We start from the raw sequence: 16,793 nt of genomic DNA, 5'->3' as shown, positions 1-16,793 counted from the left end.
TAAACATGTAGTTGTTGTTAGTGAATTAATGTAATGAATAAAATTACCACCAAGCTTTGGAGCTGCATGTTAAAGAGAGCAATAGAAATTATGAGACGACATATTACACAGATAAAATGAGAGCATGAATAATTAAATTTACGCCATTTGCGCTTCTTACCTGGAAAACGACTCTCTCCTTCTCAAACTCCTCCATGGAATCCACTTCTGTTGTGATATTCTTCAAGGAGGCATCCACAGAATCCATCCATGTGACCATCTCTTGGAATTTCTGATGGTACTGATCCCATTGCGCTGGGATCTTGTGCAGCATCTTCTTCACACCTTCAATCTTCTCCGTCATCTGGGCCCATCGTTTCAGGGCATTTTCCGTGGCCTCAGCAAATTGTCTCTCCGATGGACGATTCTGCCCGTAAGCTACGGTAATTCGCTGCATATTCTCCAGGCACTTTTCAATCTTCCCCACACTTCCAGTCATCTTGAAGAAATCCTGATTCCTACGCAAAATCGCATCGACATCTTCACTATTGATCAATGCTTGTTGCTCAAGATTTATCTCCTTCTCCACATCCTTCAGCAACTGATTGAAGCTATTCTCCTCCACGCGGAATTCCAAATTGAGAAGATGATATGGGAATGCCGAAAGGACATTCTTCCACCTCTCCTGCAGAGCTTCAACTCCACTCACAATGATCTGTTGCTCCTGCGCTGGAAGGCACTTCAGCAAATCCTGCGCCGATTGCACCAATTCATTCATCCAGCGTTCATTTAGGGTGTCAAAAAAGAGCTTCTGTGTCTCAATGACCTCCTTAACTTCCATCGCACGCTCCCCAAGGAAGACTTCAGCTTGACTCAACCAATGAACAATGACGCGTTCATTGTCGCGGAAATTGCGCCAACAACGAACGGCTTCATTGAGTTTATTCTCCCACTGTTGCGCATTCTTTGTCACATAGTCAAATCTCTCATTTAACTCCTTCATCCGATCAACTGCTTCGCTGCAATCGATATTCTTCTCCGTTGTGATGCTCTTCAGGACATTCTGGAAAACTTTATTCTTACTCTCCAGCATGGATTTGTAGTAGAGAGTTCGTTGGAAGAAGACTTTATGGCGATTTAGTTCGCTATTAAGATGATCACGTCCTCCAGCAAGGGATAGGGAACTCAACAATGTCTCTGCTTCATTGAGCCACTCTGTGATCTCCCTCTGACCACTCTCCAGTGATTCATGCTGCACAAGAAGCTGATGGAAGAGATGCAAACGTGCGGGAATCATTGCACGTACACGCACAAGAGCTTCTTTCTCCTTCTTCAGAATCGACATATTCTTATCCACCTCCTCGCGTGAAAGATCCTGAATGAGGCTCTGAAAAACTTTGCTGATATGCTTGAAAAGCTCCTCAATGTCATCAATCTCCCCCTGGAGCTTCTGCACAGCCTCGCCGTATCTCTTAATTTCCTCCGTTGTTCCCAGGGATTGATTCTGCAGCACTTGCTCAGCATATCGTAGCCAATTGCTGAGTCTCTCCAGACCATTTCGGTACTCTTGACGATTTTTGAGGATATCCCCCGCATGGACGTAGTGCTTTGTTGCCCCAAAGAGTCTCTCCCAGCGCGATGTGAGATCACTAATGGCACTCTTCAGTTCAGCTGATATCTCATCCTCACACGTACCCGCGAGGAAGTTTCCCGTATCGACAATAAGTTGATATTTTTCCCGCCAAACTCCAATATCCTGGAAGAATTCAAGGCGTTCATCTTCGGACTTCTTCACATAGGCCTCTGCATCCCCGAGCCAGGGAACAAATTCACTTGTCAGCAAATTCCATCGCTTCCAGTATGCAATGACTTCTTCAAGCATATTTTGAGCACAGCGCAATTCCATTGAGACGGAAGTCCAACGTGTTTCCGTGTCACGCATAAAACGCTCAATATCCTCCACTTCATCCTTCGTGATGTTCCCATCGCGCTTGTATTCCTCCACAACTTGCTGCATGTCCACAAAGGCTTTACTGAATTCTTGGAAGATTTTATTGCGTGACACAAAGTTCTGATACTGATCCAGGAGTTGCTGCACCTTCTCCTGACGCCCACACTTTGCCGTCCAGAGCTTCAGCTTATTCTCCACGAGATTCAGGAAGGCAATAAGGCAGCATTTGTGCTCGAGGAATTTGAGGCGAATACGCCGCTGTGTTGCTCTTGGTCCAATGTCGTACAATCTCTTCTCCATCAGGGCAATCTCTTCGGGATGCACCGATGGATCCAATGGGAAGCTTCGTGTCTTCTTGAATACCTCAACAATGTTTGGGTATTCAGCAAAGAATTGCTTATGCTCCTCCAGTTTGCGACTTATAATTGATGCTGTCTCCTCATTCATTGCTTCCGGGATATCGTCACCCATGAGAATTGTTTCAGCATCACACAGCCACTTGGCGACAACTTTGAAATTCCCCGGAAGGCGCAAATCCAGGCTCCACAGCCAATAGAGCATCTGTCGCTCCAACTTCTGCCACAAGCTCTGTATCAACTCATTCGCCCCGTGTGGCACACCGAGAATATTCTTCTTTGAGCTGGTCAATGTTAGGAATTTCTTGTAAGCTGCTTCACGTGATTTATTCTCACTCTGTGCACCCATAAAGTCACTAAAATTCCTCGAGAGACGATCCTCCTGGATGAGAGACTCAAATGTATCCGTTCTCTCCTGGAGCCATCGCATAAATTCATTATATTCCTGTTGGATTGTTGTCTCATGCCCAGCAGATTGCTACAAAAAAATAATTAATTTTATAAATTTTATTTAAAAAATTTAATTTTTCATTTTCCTCTCACCTTCCTGGGTTCTGGATATTTGTGCAAAAATTGTGCAACATACGTCATAATGCTCTTCTCATCTGGCTTCTCAACATCAACATCCTCAGCATCGAGAATGCGGGCAATGCCCAATTTCGCCTCGGCCACATCGAAAGCCGTATTGAGGCGTGTCCTATTGGATTCCTTCCTCATTTCCGCAATATTGACGAGATTGGCCTTGATTGAGTCGATCAATGCCAAAAATGCTATTCCATCTCGCCAACTAGCACCAAAGTCCTTAACTTCTATACCCGAATCACTAAAAAATTAACAAAATCTCATCAATTTTTTATTTATGAGTTTGTCTTATTTTAGCTATTTCATTAAATAGTGTGAAAATTGTGTACCAACCCATTGTTCTATTAAAAAACCTTTCAACACAGAACACGCAAATGTACAATTTGGTCTCTGGAGGACTTTTCAAGCCTCTCGAATTTAATTCAGGACACTTTTCGGAGACTTTCGTGGAAAAGAATTTAACAGGGAGAACCTTTTTAGGGTCTTAAATTATTTTTTTAAAACAAATTGTTTTTGGAAAAAAATTCAGTGATAAAATTCAAAGATTTGTGCATTCATTTAACCCCTTAAGGACCATAAGGAATCCAGCGAAGCGAAGTTTTGGAGTTTCTTTAGGCTCAAAGAAGACTTTTTGGCCAAAACTCCAATTTTTAAATTTTTGGTTTTTCATTCTTCCTGATCCGGAAGCTTAATTTTGAGAGAATTTTTCATTCTATGAGCTTTTTATCAACATTTTGTTTAGGAAAATTCCTCTCCAGAGATTTTCCTTATTTAACCCCCTTCATGTTCCTTAATTTGTCAGAACAATTAAGGGCTTTTACAGACTTAAAAAACAGCAAGAATAAATATTTTTCAAATGGAGACAAAGGATATTATTGCCCAAATATCCTTGAAAAAAGATAGTCATAAAAAAATAATTTATTTACTTCTGTTGAGAAGAAGAAAATTCCTCTCTGCAATATTTAGCGGAAAATGAAGAACTTCCTTTCAGCTATTTTCATGGTCAAAACATATTTTATACATTAAACTATTTATAGAAATAATGCAGAAGGAAAAAGAAAAAATATAGGGGTTAACTTCCGGGGCGTATTAAATAAATCCTTTTTTGAGGAAATTTTAATTTCCAAATGCATCATTATTTAGAAAAATTAATTCAATCAACTAATAATAAATTAATAATCTCCCAAGAGAGCCTTTGCATCACTTAGCAATGCATACGATATGGGGCTTAATTAAATATTTACCAAGAACTTGGCGCAATAAATGGAGCAAAGAAACAATCAATGAATGAAGAGATTTAATGGAAACTTACCGTGGCAATGCATTCGTCACCCACTGAAGTAACGTATTTCGGGCACCTTGTCTCCATTTCTCGGCCTTTGCATCCGTTGGGGTCGTTGAAACACCAGAACTATCCAGTGAACTCAGCGAACCACCGAGGCCATGTCCTAAATACTCCAAAGCACGACTATTCTCCTCAATCTGTTGATCGTGGCACAGAGAATATACATTCAAATATTAATATTTCATACAGTCAACGTGTCTTGATTGTGTGGAAAATCCATCATGGACTCAAAAGTGGGCAAAGTTCAAGGGTTCCGTGACAACTTCCCTTCCAAAAGGCTATATTTAGTTTCAGGGCAGTGACACTATATGCAATGCATCTATTTGAGCTTTCACAGAGTGCACCCATTGTGTTGCAACTTCTTGCGCACATTACTGCTGCTGCTGATTTTCTTTTTAAAGGACACTGTGAGGGATTTTTTATGATGATGATGGAACTTACAAAGGATCTTTTTTCTACTATCTTACATTACAAATCGTTTATTTTGTATTATATACCCTCAACTTACCAATGAGGAAAATTCCACAACATCTACAATTCTCCGTTTAGTACGTAGCTTTTTGTGTGTTCAGGAGGTAAGCGTGTTGATTACATTGTAATTTTATCAATTTTCAAATTATCCAATAAAACGTGCTCATTTACTAAAAAGCCAAGTATAAAGCTAATGGAGCTTATAAAGTTTGCTGTGAAACTTTTATGATACCTATATAGGATTCGTATCATTTGATTGAGAATTTTTGTGGAAAGAATTCTTCTTGTTAAAGGATAAATTGTAAAAAAAAATTATTTTATTGATTTTTTGAAAGCTTTTTTGCTGCATAAAGTCAATTTAATCAATCAAGAAGAACTTTAAAAGCTCTCATGGTAAAATTTAAAAAATTTAAAGCATCACAGCTAACGAAATAAACTTGAAGCTTTTATATCAGCAGCACAATTTGCTAATTTACTGGAAATTACTTTAAAATATTTTTTACCAAAAAAAAACAAGAAGAATAAAAAGAGAAACTTCTCACCTGGAAATACAGGATGATCGTCCAAATTAATCCAAGAACAACCGGTGGTCTCCCATCCACCAAATCCGATGGATTAATATTGACGAGCTTAATGCGTTTGCTGGCCAAGAACTGCAGGGCCGTATTGGCATTACTCAAAAAGTGTGGTCTACGCAAGACACGTCCCTTCTCCACTGGTAACCTCTCACCCGAGAGAACTTCCAGCAGAGCCAGGAGTTTTGTCCCATCCTTAAGATCATGAATTAAATCATCTACACGAAGCGGTGGAACTCGCTATTTGTCGTCACGGTGCACCGAAGGTATGAAGGAACAACACACACAAAAAAAATCATTAACAATTTTGTCATAACAACGAAAATAAACGACATAAAACCATAAAAGCCAATAAAGTCTTTTTACCTTAGATAAGTATGAATTAATCCAATTTACGAATGTCTTTTTCTGTACTCGTTCTTGTTCGTCTGCAAAGAAGAGAGAGAAGAAGAAAATATAACATCGTAAAATGTTTTGTTTTATCGCATTCTTTTCACAGAGATATCAGACACCGCAGTTTGAGAATTTTCTCAACAGATAAAAACCAGGTGAGATAAAAATAAATTTTTGCATTTTTCAGCATTTTGTCTGTGTACATTTTTCACCCATTTTGCTGCGATAAGTAAAGCTTCCTTGACCGTGTGTAGTTCATTAGCAAGATGTACAGTACAGCACATATATAGCAATTTAATTAGTCGCAGTGAGATTGTATATAATTCCCGGCGTTAAAATTGCACAGAGAAACCGACAATGAGTGCAAAATTGATTACACAACCCGAGTTAGGAGGGAAAATTTCACAAAATTTAGAACAACCGCCTTTCCCGCTCCCATAATTGCACCAACAATCCGTACCGACAATCAGATAGTGACTGGGGTAAATTGTATAAAGGATCTAACACTTTGTCTCCACGAATACTCCACCAACGTATACCGTCGCCTCTGTTTATTCAATAAAAGGATAAATTGTCACAGTGATACCAAGGGATGGTTTATTGGAAAAAAAAACAGAAACTTCTTCCCGATGAACCCCTTTTTGTGACACACCCGCGGCACGCACTTTATCGAGAATTTGGAGCATATTCTGCATAAATAAAAATATTCTTTGGTCTAGAGCGTATGATGGAGGAATGAGAAAACTTATGTAAGTATTTCCACCCTCACCGTCACTCATTGCTCCCTTTGCCGCCAATCGTATTCAACTCAATAAATGCGGAACCATAACATTTTTGTTAGATCGAATGGGAAGGAAAAATTGCTTTAGTAAAATCACTTCCTCATTTGAATACCGTCACTGGCAACAGGAGAACTTCAACTGCTTCCTCTTGTCAGGACAACACCTCTAATGCAACAGAAATGGGAGTCGCGCAAATTTCCATTGGCGGATTCATTTCTCGAAAGTCTTTCATTTATTTTTCTAATCTTTCTCAATGAAGAAAATATTCTAAAATTCTATTTATCGAATATTTACGATGAATGAATTGGATAAAAAAAAAGTATTAAATTAAGAAAAGAACTAGCCAATTGTAGATTCGAACCGATGATACTTTATTTAGTAAGCCACAACATTAACTATTTCACCAGATAATTGAATAAATGAAAAAGGTAATTGTTGAATATTTTAGTGAATTTCAGGATAATATTTACGAGAGTTGATTTTCCTTATTACATCTAAGAATTCCAAAAAAAAATCAGAAAAGGTTATAATATTAACAAGAACGAATAGTTTTTGAAGCTTTTTAAATATGTATAGTATCTAAATATTCCATGCCCTTATTTGAATGCTTTTCGGGAATAAAATCTCCAAAAATAGTTCTGTTACACGATTTTATGAATTTCTATGTCAAATAAAAACTAATGCTATATAAAAACTAATACCAAAACACGACAAATAAAAAACTAATAACTCCATGGCAAATTTTCCTAATAAAGTCATTTGAAAAAAAAAGAGAGACTTGTTTTAACAAAAATCTCGCAAACGTGATTTTAATACAAATGGATGTTTAATTTTCGGCAAGGTGTTGCAAAGAATAAACATCTACAATGTCTTAGCACAAAGAAATCTGCTTTTAGACAAAAAAAACCAGAGAAAGAAAATGTCAAATGGTGCAAAAATTAGGCATTTTTTCTATATTTAATTTTGTATCATTTAAAAAATATATAGAAATAGTTTGCCGACGACTAGGCTCCCATCGTTGGCATCATGTCTGTTTTAGGCAAAGGTATTGGGGTATTTATTGTTTGGTCGTTACTCTCCTTCTCTCTAAATTACTACACACACCATAAGGAAATTCCCTTCTATATCAAAAAGGTTTCGTGGAAGCATATAAATCTCAAATGAAGACTCAGGCGTTCATTTATCGACAAGCCAATCGAGAACCCTTTGCACCTTTTCAACATCTAACACATAAACATTATTATGTATTTGAAAATGCTGCAAATTTAACATTTTGCACCAATTTTTCTGGTTTTCGTCGTATAATAAAATTAGATTTTGTGGGAAAAAAATCAAGGCTGTGACCATAAAATGAAGGGAGATGTGCAAAAACTCTGAAAATTTTTCCTTGAAACTCGCCGCGATTTCTTTCTCTCTAACCGACTAAATTTTGGTTCGAATGAGATTATGCTGAAACAGCCAAACTTGTTTGCAACAGTGTGTGATGAGAAAAAAAAAAGACTCACGCTGCAAACTCATAAAATTAATGAAGAAGATAATTCTGTATTTATGCAAAAGAGGAAATAAATTATTTGCTCGAATCGGTGGAATATGTAAAGAAAAATAATATAATTACATAACAATCATAAATTATTTGGTAGGCACGAAATTAATCGCACGTAACCATAATATTGTTATACTGCAAATATTTGTGAAATGTATACAATGTGCGACACTTTGTTGATTCATTTTACTGCAAATTGAAAGAGTTCTTGCTTTTGTTTTACAAAAAAAACTATTTAAGGTTTTTTTTTTGTTAGGCAAGACACATACCATAAAATTTAAAATTACATCAGTAACTATTTATTTATAAGTCTTCAGGTATATTGTAAAACATGTTCCTCATATATATTTTTTTTATATTAAAATAATTCTAAAAGACTTTAAATTTTGGCTGAGAAACTTTTATGGTAGTCTAGACACCTACCATAAAATCATTACTTTTTGATATTCTTAAAAGGATTTTGAAGGAAAATCCGCATATAGTCTTGTTATGTTAGGAGTTGAGACCTTTTTCTATTGTTGTTTTTATTTCAATTATTTTATAACAAAAATACCTGATTTTTATGGCACGTAATGTGTTTTGAATGAGAGAAATATTTGTAATAGATCTCTCATAAATCATTAAAAAATATTGAATTTTTACAACTAATAAATTGTAAAAAAAATAATTAGTTTATCCACAAAATCGAATCTAATAAAACTCTTAATCTATTATATTTAGAATGGTTCGTAGAGTGAAAAAGTTCTCCTGTAGAGTCTCTACTGTAAAGAAAAACTTTCAGTCTTTTTGAATATAAATTTGTAGATATTGTATACAATGTGCTAAAAAAAGAAATAAAGAAGTAAATAGCAATTGCATCTACTGAAACTTTCAACAATAGTTTCGTATTTATGATATTACATTCCCTCAAGTACTTAAAGGTTCTCGAAACTTTTGCCACTAATACCTGACACACAGAGTCGACATGAAAATAAATAAACTCCCGATAAGCGCGTAAGAAAATAAAAGAGAAAACAGCTGAGAGAGAAAATGGAACATCAATATAGTTTTTTTTTTATGTATTGTGACGATGTTTAGTACCGCACAGTGACCGGCAGTGTCTCATATTGATTTTCCTCTGAAAGCTCCATCATTCTCTCTAGACTTTGAAAGTCACTTGCAATGGGATATGAAAAATGTTTTATAAAGTCGTAATATGAGCTATGAAGTCAATTTATTGAAATTGAATCCTTGAGTGCATTATAAAATTCATACTCAACTAACCTGCCTGGCTTCTCACAACTTGAACCTCTTGACCCCATTAGGAGACGCACACAAGTCATCCCCGTGGGGCAAAAAAAATCTTTTTTTTTGTAGTTCAAGGTCGAATGAATTTAGGCAACACTACTTTTACTGTCCCGGAATAGCTAATCTATCTATTAACTCACGCCAGATAATAGTTTACATTTCTACCTAATTAATATTCAGAAGATTACGCAACCGGGAGTGGCGAGTCTCAATTCATAAAGTCTCCCAAAACACTATACAAATAAACACACGCCACTCGCATAATGCTTTTTCGCACTTTTGTATTCGCCCCATCCCATTTACTGCTTGTTAATACTTTTTGTGTGGAAATTAATACACAAACAACGAAAGAATAGTTTACCGCGAAAGGGTTAATCAACCATATATGTATGTATGTGCATGTGCTATGTTTTATATTTAAAGAGAAATTACAATATGTCACTCATAAATAAATTCATGCAAATTCAATAAAATCCCAACTATTTGCAAAGCATGCAGGCACACAACACTAAATTCATCTACTTGTTTCAGCAAAATTCCATTTTATAAAAAGCAATGACATTTTATGAAAACAGACATGTTGCATGAAATTGCAAAGACAAAAATATGCAAAAATCTAATAAAATAAATAATACATTGGTATTGTTGCTTTATAGGTGAGGGCGGAGCTGTTTTATTCATTTTTATTGCCTCAAATCATTGGAAAAAAAATTATCTTCCTTTCTCTTTTGTCTTAAATGATTTTGCAATTTCTTCTGGGATTTTTTATAGCATCCAAGACACAATGCCATAAAAATGATAATTTTTCAGGAAATTTTTTTTAAATCTTCAGTTTTTTTATTAAATAAGTTTATCTTTAAAGAGAATGGACGGCTCTAAAAATTTCTAGGCATGTGCTAAAAAAAATCGCGGAGATAATACGAAGAAAACTTTCCTTTTATGGAAGGAAATTACATGATTCAAAGACAAAAGGAGTTTACTTGATCTTGTATGAGAAAACCATTCGTTCGAGATAATAATTATGAAAATCGTAGTTTTGTAGAAAAAAAAAAAGATTTGACAAAGATATTTCCCATTTTCCACTAATATCAGCTTCTAAGACCTAAAAAAGATTTATCAAAAATTCAAACAATGACGTCACAACTTATCTTCCTTGTCTTTTTCAATTCTTGAAGCATTCATGTAAAAGCTTCGATGACGAATTTAACTAGATAATTTTATGCTCTTTTATGTATTAATATTTAAAAATAGAAAAAAGAACAATGCTGACGTCATTGTGTACATTATTTGGTAAATCTTTGTCGTATTTTTCAAGCTGAACGCAGTAAAAATTGAAAGTCTCTGGCAATTTCTTATTCTTTTTTTTTTTTTAAGGATTTTCCCTCCATACAAAAACGCATAAATTCCTTTCTTGAACTACTTAAATAAATAAAATGACCCTGAGTTTAGAGTGGACACAGAAGCTGTGCTATTCTTTATTTACTTCGAAAGAATCACAAATAAAACAATTCTAGTTTCTTATAAAGATTATTTTGTAAGAATTTTATTTGAGAAACAACGAAAAAAAATTCACAGAGCAATATTTCATCAAACATTCTGACACAAAAGGACATAGAAGAGAGAAACTCAATGGAAAAAAATTCTCCCACGCTTTTAGAATCACTCTAAAAGCATCATTCTATATTCAATTCATAAATACGCCGAACCACGCAAGTTCATAAAATGCAAATATGATTGACCCTCCCGCTGCAGGACTGACATCACACTCACTCGCAAAAGTGTGTGAACATTCGGCGCCCGCGCTGCTTCTTCTCCCATTAACTTTGGACGATGACGACGTCGCATTTATTTAATTTCGTATTAACTTCTCCTCTCTTAACGAAGTGATTCGCGGTAGGTAAGTAAAATTATATAATAAATATGGTAAGAAGATGGGGGAACCGGTTGGCGTGAACCTGAGCTATTTATTTGCATTGACTCCCATTCGTTTGTTCTAAAAATGATAAAAATTCACGAGATGCCCAATAAAATATCTAGCGATGACCTCATTCACCTGCTAAACACACCAAAAACCCACAAATATTCCAGCAAATGTTCCTTCTCATTCCTCTCTCATATATATTATTTTTTAATCTCAAACATGCGACAGAAATGACCTTCGTGGGTGATTTTGCTCCCCCCAAAGTGGGTGAGTAGTGCGTCTTAAGATCCTTTTTCCTATATTATGTTGCAAACATATGGAAAGGAATTTTTGGTGAATTTTGTGGTTCTCACCTCGAATTTGTTTAATGTGGGAATCATACTGGGAAATACTTCTAACGATTCCGACTTTCGATGCACTCGTGGCATGGAATGGATGATGTCCTGTACGGAGGCGCCATGCCCCACCATCATCGGCATGATGAGATACGGGGGAGGCAAGTGATGGGGAAATATTGGAAGGAGTGCTGCTGAATGTTTGGGATTTAAATGCCGAATCCTCCCGGCTCCAGGATGTCGATGGCGGTGATTCGGGTGTACGCTGGAATGGTGTCTCCGATGGGAAACTAAAGCCCGAATCTTCTCTCACAAATTCAATCTGTCGCACTGATTTTCGGAATGTGACCTTCTCCATGTGGAAGACACGCGTCTGCCCACCAAGTTCACCCTCCTCGTATGTTCGCTCAAATGTTTCCGTGTCCTCCACGGAGGGTTCCTCTTCGTAGCGCTCCACAAGCCGACGCACCTGCCCCACCGTCCCGTCAATTTCATCCCCATGCCCCCGTCGTCGTTGTCTTCCACTGGGGCCGGGACTCTCTCTATCGTCATATTGTCCACTGTGATCCATCGTTCATTTGCTCTTTCACAAATCCCCCTCAGACTCCACATTTACTGCTTGAATGCATTCAAGTATAAAACAATTCCACTTTCTTCAAACACACCCCCACTCCGAAAAAGGCACTCGGTTATTCACAATCAATATTATTTTTAAGGAAGAATTTTATTCATCTCTCAGATGAGAACATTTTTTTTTCTTTCCTTCACCCACGCCCAAAATTTTCCACTTTTGGACTTATCTTCAATCACAAAGTTCACAGACAGGAGAAAATGCGAATTTTCCCAACTGCTGATAACACCCACTTTTCTTGAGGGAGCTTTTCTTTAAAAAAAAAAGTCTCCCTTGTGTGTGAAAAAACTCGTGGGTGGTTCAATAGAATATTTTCCACCACCAGAAAATTACTAGAGGAGATGGAAAAGCTTATGTAGCGTAGCCGGACACCTCCAACAATTTCCCACGAAAGCCGGTTCGATACTGAAGAGACGACAGATCGCCGAGAGATTCCACTTTTGCTGGAGTATTTCTCTCCATTTCGCGTTTAGCCCCTCAATCACATGCACCTTCCCCACTTTTACCACATTTTATGTATATCCTATACTATACACAACATAAACTCGTGGCTCCAGCACAACAATACCACAACAGAAACATGTGGTTGTTGAGAGCTTCCAAATAAAAAAAAATTCACTCAAGCTGGGCCACTTTTTGAGATCAGACCCACAAAATTGCAACAACGACTTGGAATTATATACTAAACAACTACACAGCACGAAATATATATAACAATACACAAATACTCCGCGAGGGCCTTTTTTTATGCTCTCTTTGTCTCTTCAGCCAAATTTTATGTTTCGAAATCGGCTGGAAAAACTTCTCCAAAAAAAAACTTCTTCACAAAAGAGTTTTGCAATGGAAAATGTACTCGATTTAATCGCTTTTGATAGTGTCCACCCACTCTAATATATTTCTTGTTTTTATTATCACTCAATACAGGTGAGATGAGTACAAATTGGAGAAAAATGTGTGTCAAAACAAACGTGAGTGGCTTTTCATAGCACGATGTGAATTGGCACTGGTTGAGAGAATCCCACTTCACGCGGAGTATGCTCAGTTGTATTTGCATTGACTGCGCAATATCTCGCGCGAGATTCCCCTTCACACATTGTACATAAATACTACATAAAATAAAAAATTCTAATTCACTCTCACTCAACAATTCCCCGCTCATATAGAGTCTCTCTCTCACTCACGCGCTCTCCCCACAACCAAACGTTCTTTGATACTAAACGCACAATCACGCGTACATTGAGAAACTCTCAAAATGTGCTCACTGGGCCACAGTGCTACCTATGTACATACATAATACGCATAGTATATGCGGTGGTTACGGCCACATGACATCATACACACCTCAGAGTCTCATACAATAACGCAATAAAATATAAAAAGTCATTCGTGTTTCGGTGGCCCCAGAGTGTTTGTGGAAAAATGATAGCGAAAGTGAAATAAAATTCAACCTTAGCCCAATGAGCATTACAAAGTAAATTAACCCCCTTCAATGCGCCACCCACAAGTCAATAGAGAGCAACACGCTAATCGTTTGAGAAAATGCAACATCGTGCAGCACGTTTACATTGCAATTATACGATTCTTTTCATTTAGAATTCAAACAAACGCTCAAAAACTGAGATTAATATATGCACAGACTGCACAGACTTAAACTAAAATTCACCTAATGACTTTATTACAGTGTGGGAGGGGGAAGCAGCTAAAAGGTAAATAAGAGTCTGACGCCAGCCTGGTATATTATTCAATTAAACGTGTTACTTTACAACATTCACCGATGCATGAATTTATTTGCATTTAACAGCATAATTCACGTGATTATCATATTACAATGAATGAATAATTGGGAAACAATACCGTCCCCCTCCTATAATAAAATTCTCATTTGGAAATTTTCGATTAAAAGAATTGATGTCATCTTCTTTTTTTATTTAAATTCTTTACTGATTAGACAAAAAAAACTATGCGGTTGGGAAATCTTTAAAATGAAAGCTTTGTGAGAAAGAAGAATGGAGATTTTTAACTTGCGGAGCTTCAGTGTAAAATTCCTCTGAATTTACTGGGAAAAAGGAGTTGTCTGTGATATATGGAAAAGATCCTCAATCGAGAAACAATTGGGACAACATTAATCTTTTAGATGATGAAAAAAGAATAAGAACTTGTTAAAGAAACAATTCTCTTTATCCACCTGAGATCAGCTGCTGACAAAAAAATCAAGACGTATTTTTTAAAGAAATCTTTACAACCTTTTCTTCTTTTGATCCTCTACAAGATCTACAACCTGGAATGATGACTTTTTTCCATATATCAGTGCCTATAAATTCCTTTGAATTACATAATTCGTAGGAATATTTTCCTTTAAATTTTTCAGAACTTACAACAACAACAAAATATCTCAATTTTCTTATTTTTTTAATAATTACTTTAACAAAAAACTTACGGGCTGTGATTCTTTCTTTGCAATTGATATGTGAAATTGACTGAAAAATGAGGATGGGTAAATTTTGAGGAAGGCTTTCTCGCGCACCGAATCACAGCCAACGCGTAGAAATTTTGTGAAAAGCCTTAAAAACTCGTAAAACTTTTTTTTATTTCAAGGTTTTTTTTCTGTATAATTGTGCATAAAGTCCTTTGAATTATATAATAAAATAAAGAAGTCAACAAATTTCATGAATTAAAGAAAAATAAAAACTTTAGAAAAAACTCCTTGGAAATCTATTTATTTTTTAAATAAAAGTAAATCTGTTTTTTATCAATTTTATGATTCTGTTTAGAACTTTTCAGTTAAATTAAAGCGTAAATTATCTTCCAAAAAAAATCAAACAGATCTTGTGTAAGATCTTTTACTTTTTCAATACTTTTTTGCCTTCTTAGTCCATAAAACGAAAGCAAAAGTAAGATTATCAATAACGTAACCGCCTGAGCAAAGAAATTCCAAATATAAACACAATATGTAAAAGAAAATCAATAAAATGTAGCTCAAAGATTGTTCTATTCTGTACGACGAGGAATAAAGAAGGTTATAAAATAAATTAAGAACAATCGAGTAATTAATTCTATAGAATTTATCAGAATAGAAGTGAAGTCACTTCTTGGCGTTATACAGATGTCAATCATGCGCTATTAGAGTTAGAGCAAAAAATGATATCATATTGCATCGTTTTGTTAAAAATAATTTCAATTATTACTATAGGAGAATATGGGGAGACTTAGTCAAAAAAATTTATATTTTCTGCACTCTTCAAAATTCTGAAAGAATTAGAATATTTCCTATCCTTGATTTTAAGAGTTTGTTAGCACCTCATACTATTTCCTTCAAGAAGAATAAAAAAATAAAACAATTCCATTCATTCGTTCAAGGAAGTATAAGTTAAATTCCACTGCAAATTACCCCTAAATGATTTTTAACATCTTACAAAAACTCCAGAGACAAGAAAAAAATTCGCAAATTGACGAATTAGCAAAAGTTTTGTGTTCGATTTCAGAGTGTTATGTATACGTCTATGTAGCAAAAAAGAGGCATTCTTATGTGCTGCGGGGAGATGCGAAAATTGCCAAGAGGACCTTGAGAATAGTTAACATTATATAATTTAGTTGACATACAAAGACAGCTAAAAGGAGAGTGAAAGAATAACAAGAAGCATGACATATTGTACACTGAAGGGTGATGTCATAGAACACACACCGAATGAATATAAATCTAACGCCTGAGTGTACGTACATATTTTTGAGACAAGTTTGAGTTATAATTAATTGGTTGCGATTAAGATTGCAGAGAGGATTGGCTATGTAGCTAACGACCTGATTAACTGATTTGTTGAATGTTTATTTTTATTCACGTGCTGAAACCCACTTGGGGAGATTTTTCCTGATTAAAATTGTCTCACGACACCTCCGCAAATTTCTGCATTAAATACATCAACTCATGTGAGAGATTTTCATAATATAATAAAATCATGGTCAAGATCAGTCAAGATCATACCTTTCCAACGCGCTCACCTCAATGTGGGTAAATTGCAAATTATGCTATTTATGAATTTATTTATTTATTTCACTGCTAAATTGATCAAATTAACTCTCAGCGAAGGAAAGACAAAGCTGACAAATTTTTGGTAGGTGATCTTTAAGTGATCGCGCCCACATATTAATTCACATTAAAAGCCCATTTTGTTAAATAGCTGTAAACGATCATACGGTCAATTTATGTACGATAAAAAGTCTTTTAAAGTCTCTTACATAAGTGGCAAAAAAAAAACGGCGACAAGTAGAATTTATGAGTGTTGAACGAGTCATTACTGGGTTTATTTTTTCTGCCAATCACAAGTGGCACTAAAAGAACCTCTAAACTATTTCAAGGCATTTATATGTTCCTTTAAATTTTCTATGAAGAAGATCTGGCTGGGTGGTGAGTTATTATACAAAATTTACAATTTAACGCAATTAAGTTATTTTAGAATGGAATTAGGGTACTTAAACTCCAATTCAATTTGATTTTAAATGAATATTGCACTATTTTGATCATTTTGACAATTTGCCAATTTTCCATACTCTCCCCCCTCCCCCAAACTTTTAGTTTGCATTTTCTCAACGGAGTTTCAAAGCAAAATGAAGGTGTCAAAACACGCACCATTGCATCCCACTGCAA

At 35.8% G+C, this 16,793-nt stretch overlaps 2 protein-coding genes across 11 annotated transcripts in view; one reads left to right on the top strand and one right to left on the bottom strand.

The window, feature by feature from the left end:
* The window catches only part of LOC129790795 (glutaredoxin domain-containing cysteine-rich protein CG31559-like), a 383,040-nt gene that overhangs the window by 266,813 nt on the left and 99,434 nt on the right, over positions 1 to 16,793 (top strand). The window lies entirely within an intron of this gene.
* The window catches only part of LOC129790783 (muscle-specific protein 300 kDa), a 79,996-nt gene that overhangs the window by 59,044 nt on the left and 4,159 nt on the right, over positions 1 to 16,793 (bottom strand). For 5 of the 9 annotated variants that reach the window (XM_055828494.1, XM_055828495.1, XM_055828498.1 and 2 more), the window contains exons 3-7: positions 5,626 to 5,687; positions 5,227 to 5,499; positions 4,181 to 4,350; positions 2,830 to 3,109; positions 161 to 2,764 (exon numbers count right to left, since the gene is read on the bottom strand). In XM_055828494.1, the coding sequence (XP_055684469.1) occupies positions 161 to 2,764; positions 2,830 to 3,109; positions 4,181 to 4,350; positions 5,227 to 5,499; positions 5,626 to 5,687 (3,389 nt within the window). Of the gene's footprint in view, positions 1 to 160; positions 2,765 to 2,829; positions 3,110 to 4,180; positions 4,351 to 5,226; positions 5,500 to 5,625; positions 5,688 to 11,538; positions 13,234 to 16,793 lie in introns of those variants that run through there. The other 4 variants (XM_055828496.1, XM_055828503.1, XM_055828502.1 and 1 more) reach the window with 2 other exon arrangements.

The sequence above is a fragment of the Lutzomyia longipalpis genome, chromosome 2 (assembly GCF_024334085.1).
Source record: "Lutzomyia longipalpis isolate SR_M1_2022 chromosome 2, ASM2433408v1".
Classification (NCBI taxonomy): domain Eukaryota; kingdom Metazoa; phylum Arthropoda; class Insecta; order Diptera; family Psychodidae; genus Lutzomyia; species Lutzomyia longipalpis.
The sequence above is the reverse complement of the archived record's forward strand: the minus strand, read 5'-3'. Positions and strand labels throughout refer to the sequence as shown.